Source organism: Diabrotica undecimpunctata, chromosome 1, assembly GCF_040954645.1.
Source record: "Diabrotica undecimpunctata isolate CICGRU chromosome 1, icDiaUnde3, whole genome shotgun sequence".
Lineage (NCBI taxonomy): Eukaryota > Metazoa > Arthropoda > Insecta > Coleoptera > Chrysomelidae > Diabrotica > Diabrotica undecimpunctata.
In genome coordinates, this window is record NC_092803.1 from 81370095 (window position 1) to 81386783 (window position 16689).

Sequence of the window (16689 nt, forward strand, 5' to 3'; positions counted from 1 at the left end):
TGAGTAGTTTAAAGTGTGCTCATATAAACTCTAGACCGCTAAATTAGTTGCGCATTTTATTGATGTAAAAGAACTTATTTTGGAAAATGATTTAGATATTTTGGATATAGGTGAAACATGGTTAAATGAATCAATATCCAGTAAGAACATTAATATACCTGGCTATAACTTTGAGCAAGTCGACAGAAAAAAAATGACACAGGTGGAGGTATAGGTATTTATATTAAATGTAATATAAATTATGTGCTAAGTGAGTCATCAAATGAAATTGAACAGATATGATTAGAACTCTCTCTTCGATATGAAACACTAGCTATTAGTGTTTTATATAATCCTTATGGAGCATTTTATAAAACTTTCTTTGGAGTTTTGGAAACAATTTTATCATCAGTACTGCCAAGTGTAGATCACTTACTCTGTTTACTTACTTACTTACTTACTCCGTGGCGTTACAACCCTTCGTGGGTTTTAGCCAACTCGACAACATGTCTCCATTGTTTTCTGTCTTGAGCAACCTCCATCCAATTCTCCACGCCATAGTGCTTAGGTCTCCTGCTATATGATCTCGCCACCGGAGACGAGGGTGTCCGCGTGGTCTCCTTCCAGTTGGGACTTCCTTCCACACCAGTCTTACTGTTCGTTCGTCAGAATGTCTTCTGAGGTGTCCTGCCCATTGGAGTCTTCTGGACTTTATTTCTTTTATGATGTTGGCGTCTGGGTAAAGTTCTTCTAGCTATTTGTTAATTATTATCCTATATTGTCCTTATGCTTCACCCAGCACAAGGCCAAAGATCTTCCTTAGGATTTTTGTTTCAAAAACATATAGTCCCTCTTCATTTACCTTTGTTATCGTCCACTTTTTGCTTCCATACATCACAACGGTTCGTATGATTATTTTATAGACCTGTATCTTCGTACGTCTTGTTAGTTGTTTCGATTTTATAAGGTTTTGGAGGGCAAAAAGACATCTGTTGTCGATCTCGATCCTGTTGTTTGTTTCTTGTGATCTGTTATTGTCTTCAGTTATTGTTGTTCCAAGATACTTGAATTCTCTAACGCGCTCAAAGTTAAAGTCATCGATGGTGATGTTCTGACCGATTCTGTCTCTGCTTTGGTTAATGCTGCTCGTATACATATATTTCGTCTTCTATTCGTTGATTTGGAGCCCCATCTTCTCTGCTTCCTTCTCGAACCTCACGAAAGTCTCCTTCATCCTTAATCGTGTGTTTCCTATTAGATCGATTTATAATCGTGGTGTTGTGCATCTCTCTGTTTTAGTCCATTGTATATTTCAAATGTCTCCGAGTATTGTTGTCCAACTCTCACCTTACATCGTAACCGTACCATACACATCCGTATTAACCTGACTGGTTTTTTTGGAAAGCCAAGTTCCTGCATCGCTGTCCACAGTCTGGCCTTGCATACTCTATCAAATGCTTTTTTAAAATCTATGAACATCTGATGAAGCTCACGATCAAACTCCCAGCATTTTTTCATTATCTCTTTTATTGTAAATATGTGGTCAATGGTAGAGCGGTCCGTTTTAAATCCGCATTGATAATCTTCAACGATTTCTTCTGTATATGTTTTGGTTCTTTCTAGCAGGATGTTTGCAAGGATTTTGTAGGTGGTGTTTAGAAGTGTTACTCCCCGGTAGTTAGTACATTGCTTTTTGTTTCCTTTTTTGTGTATTGGTACAATAACCCCTTCTTTCCATTTATCTGGTATTGTTTCTTCTCTCCAAATATGTTGAATTAGCTTGTATATAGAACTTTACAACGCTTCTCCCCCATATTTTAAGCACCCTGCGGGTATACCATCGCTACCTGGTGTTTTATTATTTTTAAGTTTTTTAAGTGCCTGTATTATTTCTTGGTATGTCGGGTATTGGTCTTCTATTTCAGCTGTGTGAACCTTTATGTTTGATGTATTTCTTCTAGATTGGTCGTTCAATAGTTGATAGAAGTATTCCTTCCAGGTTTTTAGGATTTTTTTGTCATCAGTGATAAGTTGCCCGCTGTTATTTTGGAGGAAGTTTCCTGTTCTTGTTTGGTACCCGGTCTTGATATCTGAAACTCCTTTGAACAACTGTCTCGCTTGTTTGTTCTTTCCTTTTTCTTCTATATCTCTGATTATTTGTTCCTGATACTCAATATTCTTCCTTTTCGTTAGTTTTCTTGTCTCTGTTCTTCTTTGTCTATACATTTTATTGTTGTTGTGTAAGGGGTTTTGTAGCATGTTCTTTTTAGCCACATTTCTTGCTGTTATGGAGTTCAGGCATTCATCATCTAACCATTTTTTTGTTGTTTTCTTTTTGTATCCTAGTATTTTATCTGGAAGAGTACAACGAGGGCATCAAGATTAATGGCGTACTAATAAGTAATTTTCGATATGCAGATGATACTGTTATACTGGCCGATAACATTGAAGATTAACAGATGATGCTAAATAGAGTAAATACAACTGGCAACCAATTTGGACTAAAGATCAATAGAAAGAAAACTAAATTTATGGTGATCAGTAAAAAGAACATTCAACATATCGACCTGAATATTGAAGCCGAACGTATTAAAAGAGTACACCGATTTAAATATCTGGGATATACAGTAAATGATAAGTGGGACCCAGACGTAGAGATTAAGATCCGAATTGAAATAGCAAGATGCAAATTCATCAAAATGAGAAAGCTCTTAAGCAACCGCCACCTAAGCGTTAACCTCCGATGGCGCGCCACGAAATGCTACGTACTCTCTACGCTACTTTACGGAGTTGAAGGGTGGACGTTAACAGCGGCAACTTTAAAGAAGTAAGCGGCTCTAGAAATGTGGCTGTATCGACGCATACTGAGAATACCTTGGACAGACAGAGTGACCAACACAGAGGTATTAAGACGAATGGGTAAAGAGGTGGAATTGTTAACAACTGTTAAAAGGAGGAAAGCGTCATACCTGGGCCATGTGTTCCGTAATGATAAGTTCAGTCTGCTACAGCTTATTGTGGAAGGCAAGATTGAAGGTAGAAGAGTTTTGGGCAGAAAGAAGAAATCCTGGCTGAAAAACTTGAGAGAATGGTTTCAAATACCAGAAGCTGCGAACATAATACATGCGACACAAAACAGAGAAACCTATCGTTTGATGGTGGCCAACCTTCGGTAGAAGACGGCACATAAAGAAGAAGCATTTTATCTGATACGCTTGTCAGAGCTAATTTGATATTTTTTCAAGCTGATTCTATGTTGTTATAGTCTTCTGTCTGTGTAAGAGCTATTTTTATAGCCTTTTACAATTTCTGTTCTGTCTCGTTATTACGTAGAACTTCGGTATTCCATAATTGTGTTGGTGTATTCTTGTGTGTTTTTTTCGACGCTATTCTTGTCCTTATCTTCGCTTTTACCAGAAAATGATCCGTGTCTCCATCAGCTTCTCTTAGGCTTCTTACGTCTAGACAGTTACTACCCCTCCTGGCATCTACTAACACATGATCGATCTGATTTCTTGTGACGCCGTCGTTGGAGACCCATGTTTGTTTGTATATTTTCTTGTGTTCGAACATTGTCGATTTTATTAGTAGGTTGTGGGACTCTGCAAAGTCTATTAACCTTGTTCAATTATCGTTGCTGACATCGTGAAGACTATGGTTACCTATTGTTGGTTTGTACCATGCTTCCTTCCCAATCTTTGCATTGCAAACTTACTTTGTTTGGGCGACTTTAATGTTTATCTGTTAAATATCAATAATTATTTCACACAGTTTATTACAGATGTATTAGATGGTCTTGGACTAAAGCAGATGGTAAATCAAGCAACTAGAATCACCCAGTTTACATCGATCCTGCTTGATTATGTAATCACATATCTACTGAGGGTAAAATTTTGTCTATTGAAGTAAAACATATCCCAGAAATAAGCGATCATGAAATGGTTGTTTTAAAATTTGGTTGTGATGTCAAAACTAATACAAATACTACTCGAAATTACTACTCGAAATTTCAAAAATTTAAATTACAGTCAATTTAAATCAGATCTGGAATCTATACCATGAAGAATAATATATGAATTGTCAGATATAGACAGTAAAGACGATTTTCTCTCTAATAATAACATTACTTTACTTGACATACATGTTCCATATCAGACTTTTAGAATCTCAAAGAAATATGCTCCATGGTTAACTAATACCATCAGGCAACTAATGTTAGATAGAGATAAAGCACTTACTGCTTACAAGATTACTAAAAATATAAATCAATAAAATGACTACAAAGTATTGCATAACTTAGTAACAGCCATGAATCATTTTCTATTGAATCCAGAATAATTTCTATTTCTTGTAAACTTTTTCGAGGAGTACGTTTCGAGATTATTTTATAACTAGGAACGTTGCAATATCGCATAGTTTGTTGACACTTTTAATAAAAATACATTGTTAGCTGGAGTTTTTCGATTTGGAAACCGTTGAAGATATTCTTCAACGGAGCTTTATCGTTTCGATTACAAAACCCATAAATAAACACCATATTTGCAACTACGATTTGAACAAGTATGTGTCATTTTTTAACAACTTTTTTCATACAAACTGTAACACAAACGTTAACTCACGTTGACACTACATTAGTACAGTCAACTAATTATTAAATAAATCACAGATACCTGGTACAGCAATGTGATCATTAGCAATAAATAACTTTGTTTATGAAGAATATAATTACCTTTTTGTACAACTACAATAATATTTTTATTAACAGTTTTAAAGCTTAACACTTAAAGTATTAACACGAAAATAAATAACAATTACAGTCATTTAATGCAACAACGCCTATATTTGTAATGAAATGTGTTATAATGAACATTTAGCATTGAATCAATGTTAAGTTTCTTTTGTTATTATCGCTATAACTCGAAAACAAGTGAAAATCGCATTAGAACAGATAAGTTATTTTTAATTCTTTTTACGTATATTGTACAGTCTTATATATATATATATATACATATATATATATATATATATATATATATATATATATATATATATATATATATATATATATATATATATATATATATATATATATATATATATATATATAGGTAGTTGGGGGCATAAACACGCAGTTTCGTTATCTCCTGTCGTCTTCAGAAATTATAACAGTTTAGAACTTTTCCAATATTATTACAGGAGAGCTTACATATTGTTTTTCCATTTTAAGTATCGACAGTAGTTCTATAAGTTCACTAACAAATTAAAAAAAAAGTTTTGAAAAATCTGCATTTGCGTACTCTTGCCCCTACAAATGGGGCAGTAGTACGCAAGTGAGTATTTTTGCCCCAAAGCTAAAATGTATAAAACCCCAAATAAAAGAGATGGTAGGCGTTTAAAAGAAACCAATTTTATTAAAAAAAAAACCAATTGTAAAATAAAATACAAGACGTTAATCTAAAAGAGAAGAGTATTTGACGAGGTCATCAGAGAATCCCACTGAATTTGAAAATCTGAAAGAGCTGGTTTTTATTGGCTTTGAAAGCTTTAAAACAATATCGTCCTTTCGAAAAAAGGCATCTTCCGTTGTTTCACGAAAACGGAATGTTGTAGGCAGTCGCTTAAAAAATACCCCTTCATAACCATCATCATTTACTTGGCAGACTTTGGCGACAAATAATCTGTATGATTTTTTTCCAAAAACCTTCACTACAACAAAGTCATCAGGTAAAATATCTGGTACAACATCAATGTCTTGCTCTTCATCGTTATCGGAAAAATGAATGTCACAAGAATCAATACTTTCTTGATAGGAGAGTGCTACTGATTCATCAGATGATGATTCGTCGAAAACTTTCCTTTTGGCAGCACGAACTTTAGCACTTTGAGATTTGATCTTTTGATTCTTCAGTAATGCTTTCCTCTCCTTCTCTTTTTCAGCTTCCTTCTTTTCTTCTTGTTCTTCTAAAAGTCGCTCCTTATTAGGCGTCGATGTTAATAGGGTTGACTTCAAACTTTTCCTAGTTAGTTTCCTTTTTATCTTAATTTTTGGGAAGGGAATAATATCTGAAGCTAAAATTGATTTTGATGACGGATCTTTCTCTTTCGTGTCAGTAACAGTTTCTTTTTCAATATTTGAAGGACCAGGTACAGAAATTCTGACTTCCGATTTTGATGACGGCTGGGGCTCTCTCGTGTCAGTAACAGTTTCTTTTTCAATATTTGAAGGACCAGGTACAGAAATTCCGACTTCCGATTTTGATGACGACTGGGGCTCTTTCGTGTCAGAAACAGTTTCTTTTTCAATATTTGAAGGACCAGGTACAGAAATTCTGACTTCCGATTTTGATGACGGCTGGGGCTCTTTCGTGTCAGGAACAGTTTATTTTTCAATATTTGAAGGACCAGGTACAGAAATTCTGACTTCCGATTTTGATGACGGCTGGGGCTCTTTCGTGTCAGGAACAGTTTCTTTTTCAGTATTTGAAGGACCAGGTACAGAAATTCTGACTTCCAATTTTGATGACGGCTGGGGCTCTATCGCATCAGTAACAAGTTCTTCTTCTTGCTGAAACTGAATAAAAACATGACCTTCATCGTCTGAATCTTCACCTAAATCTTGCTCTGTTACTTCCGCTGGCATAAAATCTACGTCCGAAAAAATATTTTTATCTAGTGGTTAGATTCCAGTAGACCGAAAGCCCTCTCTTGCTATATCTACAGTAGCAGTTTTTGCAAATGCTGTGGAAAAGAGACCAGCTACATGGTAAATGGAGAGAACCTGTCCTGGATGGGAACTGGTCCAGCTGTCAGCGACGCTCTCATAATAAGCTTTTAATGGTTTGAAAAATGCCCGATCGAGTGGCTGGGTCTTATGGCTGCTATGTGGTGGCAGACTTAATAAATGGATGAAACTGTCTTTTGCAAATGTTACTACTTGAAGACTTGTGTGCGATACATGATTATCTAGAATCAGGAGAACAGGGTTCTCCTCTGTTGGACTTGTATGTTTTTTAAAATGCTCCAGGTACTTGATAAACGTGGGACTGTTCATGTAACCACTATCAGTAACAGCCATGTCGCAGGCAGTGGGCCCGTCTTTGATTAGAAGAAAATTCATCCGTTTTCGAGCAAATAAGAAAAATGGAGGGACATGGTGACCAGTTGCACTCATACAACAAACAGCCGTAATAGTTTGTCCTTGCTCGGCAGCTACAGCTTTTGCTACATCTCTCTTTCCAATTGGGGCAACATGTTTGGGTTGATGGTTTGGGACTGTCTGAATGCCCGTTTCATCGACGTTATATATACGGTTGGGAGGTAACTTATATTTTTTTATGGTGTTCTCCAAAATATTAAAATACAGAGCTAGTTGCACTCTATTGAAGCCCATAGTTCTAGCAATACTGGTTTTTCGTGGAACACGTAAAGATAGTCGGTTCCTTTTCATGAACGATCTAGTGAAGTCCCGACCAGCCAACTGATTTACAGGTGAAAATGGATGCTCAATACGGTTTCTTACACAATAAGAGTAAATTAAAAAACGCAATGACTTCAGCGTCATTCCATAAACTCGTTTGTCGAGTTCTTTGCAATGCTGAACTATTTCGTTTTCTTGGATCTTGGTTAGAACTGCTTTAAATCTGCCTAAAGACTGGACACCATTTCCTTTTTTCAATCTTTGCCGTAGTATCGCTTCATGAAATCCCACAGCTTTTGCTGCCTGACGTATAGAAACGCCATTATTAATAAGTTCACGAGCTTCACACAAAATAACTTCTGTCAAAGGCTTGCGCTCTGATTTTCTTTTGTAGGTTCTGAAAAAAAAAAGAAACCAAGATTTAGATGAATTGAATATTTAATTCCAAAATTAGTAGAAACAAAATTAATTTACGATAACGGGGCAAAAATACGCATTCGAAGTTTTGCTCCATAACTCTCGCGTATTTTTGCCCCATTCTGCAACACTGTCAAAACCACCTGTTGAGATATAAAAGACCTAACCTCAATCGAAAACTCTTAACATGATAACCTACAATCAAGCCAACAAAACACCCGAATAAACTAATTCAATGAAAAATGCCAATTTGATTTTATCACAAATTAATTTTGTTATGCCAATATTACAGTGTAATAGTAAAAAATAATATTTACCTCATAATTTGTAAACAACGTCTTGAATCAGCTTTCAACTTGGAACACACATATGGCACAATGTTGCCAAACGTTTGTAACTAAAATCGTTAGAAACTGGACATTAGCGGCAAATTTAAATGAGGTGCGTTCTTTTGCCCCGTGCGTGTTTGTACCCCCAAGTACCCTATATATATATATATATATATATATATATATATATATATATATATATATATATATATATATATATATATATATATATATATATATATATATACTGTGTGTCAGCCAAATGGAATAAATTAGGTAATAAATAAATGAGGAAGTATTCGAAAAAACGGTCAAAAACGTCGATTAGTATTTATAGTTGCGCATTTTTTTCCATACAAACTTTTCATATGGGATGCATCAGAGATAACGGTGGCCAATACCAACTTGCTTATTTTAAATAGAATACCCTGTATATTAATTAATTGTTAGATTCCTCAAATGATTTTAGACATTTTTTGAATACAATGTCCTATACCTATCTCTGACTGTTTCGGAAATATTAAGTAAAATGCAAAAATTCACATTTAGAAAAGAAAATTATCTATTTGTCGAAAGTCGCTACAACATATTTAAAACTTCTTAATAATACAAATCTAAACAATAATATCAATGTGGGAGCTGTTCAAAATGCTCCCCACGAACATCTTGGTAACACCCTAACCGTAAATAGAAATTTCTTCTAACGTTACTCAACATCTCAGATGTGATCAATCTAATCGCAAGCGTTATTCTTCTTCGTAAGTCAGCTAAGTCAGTGCGTTTAGTTTTGTATGCAATACTTTTCACATATCCCCATAAGAAAAAGTCTAATGGTGTCAAACCGGAGGATCGTGTTGGCCATTCCATCGATCCTTGTCTCCCTATCCACCGATTTGGAAATATTTGGTTTAGGTATTGCCGGACATGGATTTGTGTGTAGTGGGGTGGTGCTCCATCTTGTTGAAACCATATCATATTCGCTGGAGCTTGTGGGTTTCCTGGATAACGATACAAGATGGCCAACGTTGGCACTACATTATTTTGGAGCAATGTTAAATAATTGTCGCCATTCAAACTGCCATCTATGAAAAAGGGACATATGATCTGATCTTTAATAATTCCTGCCCACACGTTAACCTTCTGAGGGTATTAAGTATTGCCTTCTCTCATCCATTGAGGATTTTTCCTGGAACAATAGCGGAAATCATGCCGATTAGCATGACCGTGAAGAGTAAAGGTGCACTCGCAGGTGCAGGTCGAAAACAAAACATGTTCTAATTGGATCACATTGTTGTCTAACATTGACAACGAAAATAACAAAGATACAAGCAGACGTCATCGGGATCACAAAAAATATTAGAAGACAAAAATGGATAACGCAAAAGATCATGTAGCTCACAGAAGTAAGACACTTTAAATGTCCATACAAAAGTAAAAGAAATGACAGGTAGACACAGAAAGAGACAAGAAACAATATTAAGAAATAATAACAACGAGATAATTATAGGTACAGAAGACAAAGTGTAGAGATGAAAAGAATAAATTCAGACACTTTTTGACGATGATGATAGACCTTGTTCTCCACCATCTACAGATATTTGAATAAATGAAAAAGGTCCAAAGTTATCAAAAAAAAGAAGTTATTTATTCCGTAAAAGCTCAGAAGAACGGAAAAGCCACCGGTCCAGACAATATCAATATCGAAATACTTAAATTAATTGCAGAGAACGAAAGTTAAAGCCTCGACTTGATAACAGCTCTATTCAATAAGATATATGACACCGGTAAAATACCATCAGACTGGCTAAAATCAACATTCGTAATATTACCAAAAAAATCCAATGCTTCACACTATGATGACTATCGAATATTAAGTATGATGTCTCATGTCCTTAAAACTTTTCTTAGAATCATTCATACACCAATTTACAAAAAGTGTGAGTTTCAGATGAGTGACACTTAATTCGGATTTCGAAATGGATTGGCAACACAATAAATTCTTTTTGCCTTAAATGTGTTAATACAACGATGCAAAGACATGAATGTAGATGGATATACATGTTTAATTGATTATTGAAAAGCATTTAACTGCGTTAACCATCAAAAGATGGTCTAAATTTTGAGAACTAATTGAATTGACGAACAAGATTTGCGACTTATCTCAAAACTATATTGGCACTAAATGGCAACAATTGAAATAGAGCACACAACATCCGAAAATATACGAATCAAGGTTGTGTCTTACCACCGCTATTACTTAATCTGTATTCGGAATCAATATTTAGAAAAGCATGAGACGAGGTTTAAGATGGAATCAAGATTAAGGGAACCAGCATAGGCAACAGTAGGTACGCTGATGATACCGTCCTAATAGCAAACAACGCACAAGGACTACAAAATATAATAAATGCGGTAGTTCGTCATAGCAAAATGTTTGGTTGACATCTAAATGTTTCCAAAACTAAAATTCTAGTATTTTCAAAGATACTAACAAACGTACATTTGTATGCCAAGGGACAAATAATAGAACAGGTAATTTCCATAAAATATTTGGGAGCAAATATCAACAGCCAGTGTAATCAAAAAAAAAAACAATCCTATCACGAATCGAACAAGCGAGTGAAAACCTTATGAACATGAAAACATCTTTTACAAGATCAAACCTTAGTCTAGAGCTTAGAATTCGAATGATCAGATGTTACGTTTTCTCTATTTTGCTGTATGGCTGTGAAAGTGGAACAATGGACTCTGAAACACAATAAAGAATAGATGCCTTTGAAATGTATATATACAGACGGATGCTGAGAATTCCATGGGTACAAGAAGTTACTAACGGTGAGGTACTTTGGCGCAGGTGTGACAAAAAGAATTACTCAGAATATTCAAAGAGAGTAAGATACAATAATTAGGTGTAATTAGAAATCTTTCGTGCAGCGGTTTGCAAAGCTACGCTTACCACTTGAATCGCCAATCTTCGAAGGGAGACGGGAGCAATAAAAAGAAAGGAAAGAAATTTAAATTCGTGGCATTTGACCTGAAACTTTTGAAAACGTGCTGTGTGGATTCAAGCAACGGTTTACTTATTACCAAGAAGTAAGGGTATTTCAATGTGAGCATTTTATTGAAACTGTTTTTATTTAAATAACTAATATTATTGCCTCTGCTGTTAAAAATTAAACATAGTTTCTTGTAACTGTCCACCTAATATTTTAATTTAACCACCTTGTATATAAAAAACTACTACTAATAGTGATACATAAGGCCGTTTTTAGAATTTCAATGTCTATTTAATTTTGACTGAAAAAATATAGATTTACATTTAAAAAACAAGTATATGACGTCATCGTGACGTTATCACAGTTGCGGCTAACCAAATTAAAAGCTAAACTAAATTTAAAAATTAACCTGTCTCAGCATTTTTTACTTAAATGGTACCCAATAGAGATATTTTAAAGTATCCAACCCAAACGTACAGACTATACATATATACATATTTTATACGTTATATCTTTTATTCCTTGTATTTATACGAATTAAAGAAAAACGTGTAGGTAAAACGTATGTCGGGATAAAATTTAGAAAATGGTTAGTATCCTGGTGATTTTTTACAGTTCAAAAAAAATTTTTAAAGTAAAGTAATGTTACATTAAGTTATCAGAATTACAGGACTTAGTTTTACATAATTGATGAATATATTGGTGATTTATATTATAAACCAAAACCAAATATCCATAGAATAAATAATTGTCGTTAGAATTTTCAATTTATTTCAACTCTTAATCAAGGATCTCTAATTTAAATTTTCTATTTTCTATTTTGTCAGTAATAAATATCTTTTTCTTCCTCTTAATTTAGGACTAAGACCTGTTGTATCTTACAAATAATTCTTGGGACTCCGATGTCCAGCTCTCGTACTATCGTTTTGAAGATATTCCATGTGGTCTCGATGTATTGGCTTTTTCCACCTTGTAATCTTCGCCAACATTTTATTGTCTATTTTACTGATGTGGTTTCCACGCTCCGAAACTCGGTCTAGCCGATTTTACCATATTCCTGACACCGCATTGTTTCGGTCCCTAAGATTGTAATCGTCAATGGATTTTAGAGTTCTAATTTCAATTTTGTTCTTATTAGTTTATTGATTGTAGCTATTTCCGCTCTGGTCTCAATCGCATAGCTTATTACTGATTTTATGTATGTCCTGCACATTCTCACTTTACTTAATATACTTATGTGCTTGTTTCTCCAGATAATATCACGTACGTATCCAGATATCATTGCTACTCTGTTAGTATTTCTGCTTTTTATTTTTTCGTGTCTGTATAGTACTCGCTACAGGTTATCTTCATCCTCCAATATTAGTAAAAGTCACCAACACTTTATTAAAGATAATTTAAGTATTTTCTTCTTTAGTTGTTTTTCTGCTTTAACAAATATATTGGTGTTTATTTCTTTTATAATTGCTCGAATTTCGTAGTCTATATTTCTAGACTTAAATAGTTTAAGGACATCTGCAAGTCTTACTTCACGCCGAAATGCAGTTTTGTTGATTTCAATTAATTGACTTTTCCATTATCTGGCGAATAATGAATATCGCATCAACCATTGACCTATTTAATCAAAAACCGTGTTGTTTTTACATAATTCCGGTTTTTTCTACTTCGAGCAATATAATTTTGGTCATCAGTTTTATAACAGCGCCTAAGATACTTATCCCGCGATAGTATTGGGGATATTATTTTTCACCTTTTTTAAATATTTGGATGTTTGTACTTTTTCCACAGGGATTTGATATTTTTTACAGGGTGATTTATAAAATACGCAGTTACTCGGTAACTGTTCTTCACCGCATTTAAGCATTTCGCTTGTTATTCCGTCCAACCCCGGCGCTTTTCGGTTTTGTCATTTCGATTGATATTCACCACTCATTAGTAGTTGTATTTTCGGTATCCCCCAACTGGTATTCCTTTTGATTTATTGTTTAATTTTCAAACAGTTTTTTAAAATGTCTTTCCCATTCAGTTATCTATATTTTGAACAACTGTATGTATTTATTGACTGGATTTTTTTTTATTTCTGAGCATATTTTATACTTTTTTCTGTCCTCATGAGAAATCGTGTTCTATGTCTGCTGACAATCTTTCCCAGTAACTTTTTCTATAAATTGAATTTTTATATTGACTTAGTTTATTATTATCTTTTAGTCCTCGTATATTGTATTAGTGCATCTGTAGTCCAGGTATGATTTTCTCTGCATTTCTGTCAAGGTTTTGACTACATACGTGAACTATGGTATATTATTTGGTTTTCTGGTATTGTTTATTTTATTTTCCCGAGTTCTTCTTTAGCAGTTTTTATAATATTTGTTTGCAGTTTGTTCCGTGAGGTCTCTAAATCATCTTTAAGTAAAATTGGTCCTTCTTCTATTTTATGTGATAGATTTTTAAGTGTGTGTTGGTAAAGGTATACGTTAAATATGAGTATTAGAATTTACGGCTTTATACTCTTGATTTTGAACGGAATATTTTCTAATGATCTTAGACGACACTTGGTTCTTCTTCTCAAAGTTCCATCTTGTACCGAAGGTTGGATATCAACTTGGCAATTTTCGCTTTATTTACAATAGTTCTAAAAAGTTAGATAGAGCCAATGTTAAAACATTCTCTCAGATTTCGCAACCAAGAGGTTCTCCTTTTTTCTCGATCTCTTTCACCTTCAATTGATCCTCTCATGATAGGTATGTCGAAAATATTCAAGTTTTCGCAGTAAAATAGTTTGAACGACTTCCTAATTTTTGTTAACTCTGCGCAGGACTTCAATATTGGTAACTCGGTCTATACACGATACACTTGGTAATCAAAAGAATATTAATATCAAAGAATCTTTGACTATAATATACTAAGAATGATTTACAAAAAAATAATTAAAAATGTGATGCTATGAAACTAAATTAAAAAACAATAATTTAAATGACAAAGAGGTTAAAATATAAGATTGGTGTTGATATAAATAATATAATTAGACAATAAAAAACTTCTTAGCATGTGATTGTACACTTCCAATAAACGACGTTATGTCAAATGTATTTTATATTTTTTTAACAAATAAAGTAAAAATCCTATGAGCTTTAAAATTGGGACAATTAAATAATACCAGTCATGTATCTCATCGTGTTATTATCGGTGGTTCGGGGGGCAGAAGAACATTTGGTAAAGCAAAGGAGCTTTAAGAAATTTTTTTTGTAATTATATATTAAAGAATTGAAATTTGAAAATTTGACCCTCATTTCTTTTGCGACCATGTTTAACATATGAGTGACACAGGTTACACGAATTAGATTTGCCTGTATTAGTTTAAGATGTTGGCAGGCGTTAACCATATATAATAGCTAGCAAAATCCAAAAAAAGTTTAAATTGTTTTGTGTTGATTTACGCCTAGTTTGCCGTGAGGTAAAATTGCGAAAACTATAACTTTATTAATTTAAATTAATATGCCACGATAGCTTAAAGAATGTTTATTTTTTTTGCTATAGCTATCTTTATACACTCACGTTTGAGTGGGGAATGATACAAAGGGATATATAGGAGGGGTAGTAAAAATCAGTCCCGTATCTAAAATTATACCTTTTCAATTCATAATGGTCCTTCTCTGAAATTAACAAAAGTGCCAAACGAAAAATGATTCACAAACAATAGCCAAGTTTTTTGTTTACTTTATGGTAAATTCCATAACTATCTACAAGATAACGATTGCACTTACCGACCTTTAACAGAAAGGTACATATTAAACTATAAATTAAATATTTTAAAGAGATTTCAGGTAAAATAGATTTACCAAAGGAACGTCAAAAATTACAGATATATAAACTAACTAGGTAGGTAGCTAGTACCTATCTACAAGCGAAGAAGACATAGAAGATCTACAGATTGACGACAACGTAACAATCAAAGAAAAGAATAAATTCAAATACTTGGGGTTTATAATCACGAAAATGGCAACAACAGAGGAAGAAATTAAGCAAAGATTAGGACAAACAAGAACAGCATTCCGACAACTTAACTCAGTACGGTGGGATAGACACCTAAATATGAAGATAAAAACACAGATTTATAAAACATTAGTGCCAAGTATTATGACATATGGGGCTGAAAATTGGATCATAAACAAGAAAAACAGCAGTAAGATAGTAGCAACAGAGATGGAATACCTTCGAAGATTCTGCAGAGTCACAAGAATGGATAGGAGAAGTAATGACGAAATAAAGCAAAGAATATCAATAGAAACAGACATACTAACATATATAGAACAAAAAAAGACTAAAGTGGTATGGACATGTAAGAAGAATATTGTTCTGAAGCTATTTTCTTGTGACATTTTAAAGTAGTTACTATTTAAATGGGAATAAGCCACAATTAAAGGTTAAAGTACGTTTATTGACGTTTCAATTTCCACTTCGGAAATTTTGAGAACGATTTCCGAAGTAGAAATTGAAACGTCAATAAACGTACTTTAACCTTTAATTGTGGCTGATTCCCATTTAAATAGTAATTAATGTAAGAAGAACTAGCGACAGCAGATGGATAAAGAGAATAACCGAATGGAGCCCCATAGGAAGGAGAAAAAGAGGACAGCCCCGAAGATCCTGGAGGAACGAAGTAGACGACGCGACGCCATGAGTAAGAGAGGCCTAAACGATGGAGAATGGCACAATAGAGAGAGATGGAAACGGTTGAGCGAGAGAAGGCAGTGAAGACTGTAGAATCCCCGTTTGCGCCCAATTCTTACGGTCTAATAAGTAAATAAATAAATTAATTACCTAAATGATTCATTTTATATAAAAATAGGTTATAAAAATTTAAGTAATACATACATACTTTATTTAAAGAAGTTAAAGTAAGCCAATTTATTTTCTGTCAATTAAGAACAGATTTTATTAATGCCCATTATATTATTGGAAAAGATTTTAATGGTTTTAGGGTCTTACTATTTTAATTACCAAGAACTTAATCTTTATTTAAGTAGAATTAGAATAATAAATTTCAAACTACCTATATAGGGGAAAATATTAGTGAAATATACTTTCATTATTAGTATATCTATAGGTAAAAAGCATTTAGATTAAATGAAATAAAAATATGGCATTTAAACCATTTAAATTATTTAATTTTCCTACATTATCAAAACTAAATTATGCTTTTAGTACCCTCGCGTGAGCTTGTTTCCGCTGGTGTAATTCGGATTTTTAAAAATACTATTTTGCAATATTTCCTATTTTAAAGCTCAGGATTTATCGTTTATCCATAAAAAAATAAAAAAAAAATCTGACGTAATGAAAATCCGTAATTATTATTCGATAAATATTCAATATTCAATTTTAATTTGTTACCCCTAATTTATTATAATAATAAAATTCAAATAGAGAAAAAATGTTGGTAAAATAAATTGTATATCTAAGAATATCATTTTAATGTCTATAATACAGTGATATGATATCTTTTAATATCTTCCCATGTTCTACTGACCAAATAGATTTGGAGTTATACCTA

General features: G+C 33.5%; 1 protein-coding gene across 1 annotated transcript; it reads right to left on the reverse strand.

Annotated features, from left to right (window-relative positions):
* Positions 1 to 1773: 1773 nt before the first annotated feature.
* Positions 1774 to 3552, reverse strand: LOC140432675 (uncharacterized). Its single transcript, XM_072520731.1, has 2 exons — positions 3309 to 3552; positions 1774 to 2333 (listed from the first exon to the last, which is right to left on the reverse strand). The coding sequence occupies exons 1-2, from the start codon at positions 3550 to 3552 to the stop codon at positions 1774 to 1776; spliced, it is 804 nt and encodes a 267-aa protein (XP_072376832.1).
* Positions 3553 to 16689: the final 13137 nt, after the last annotated feature.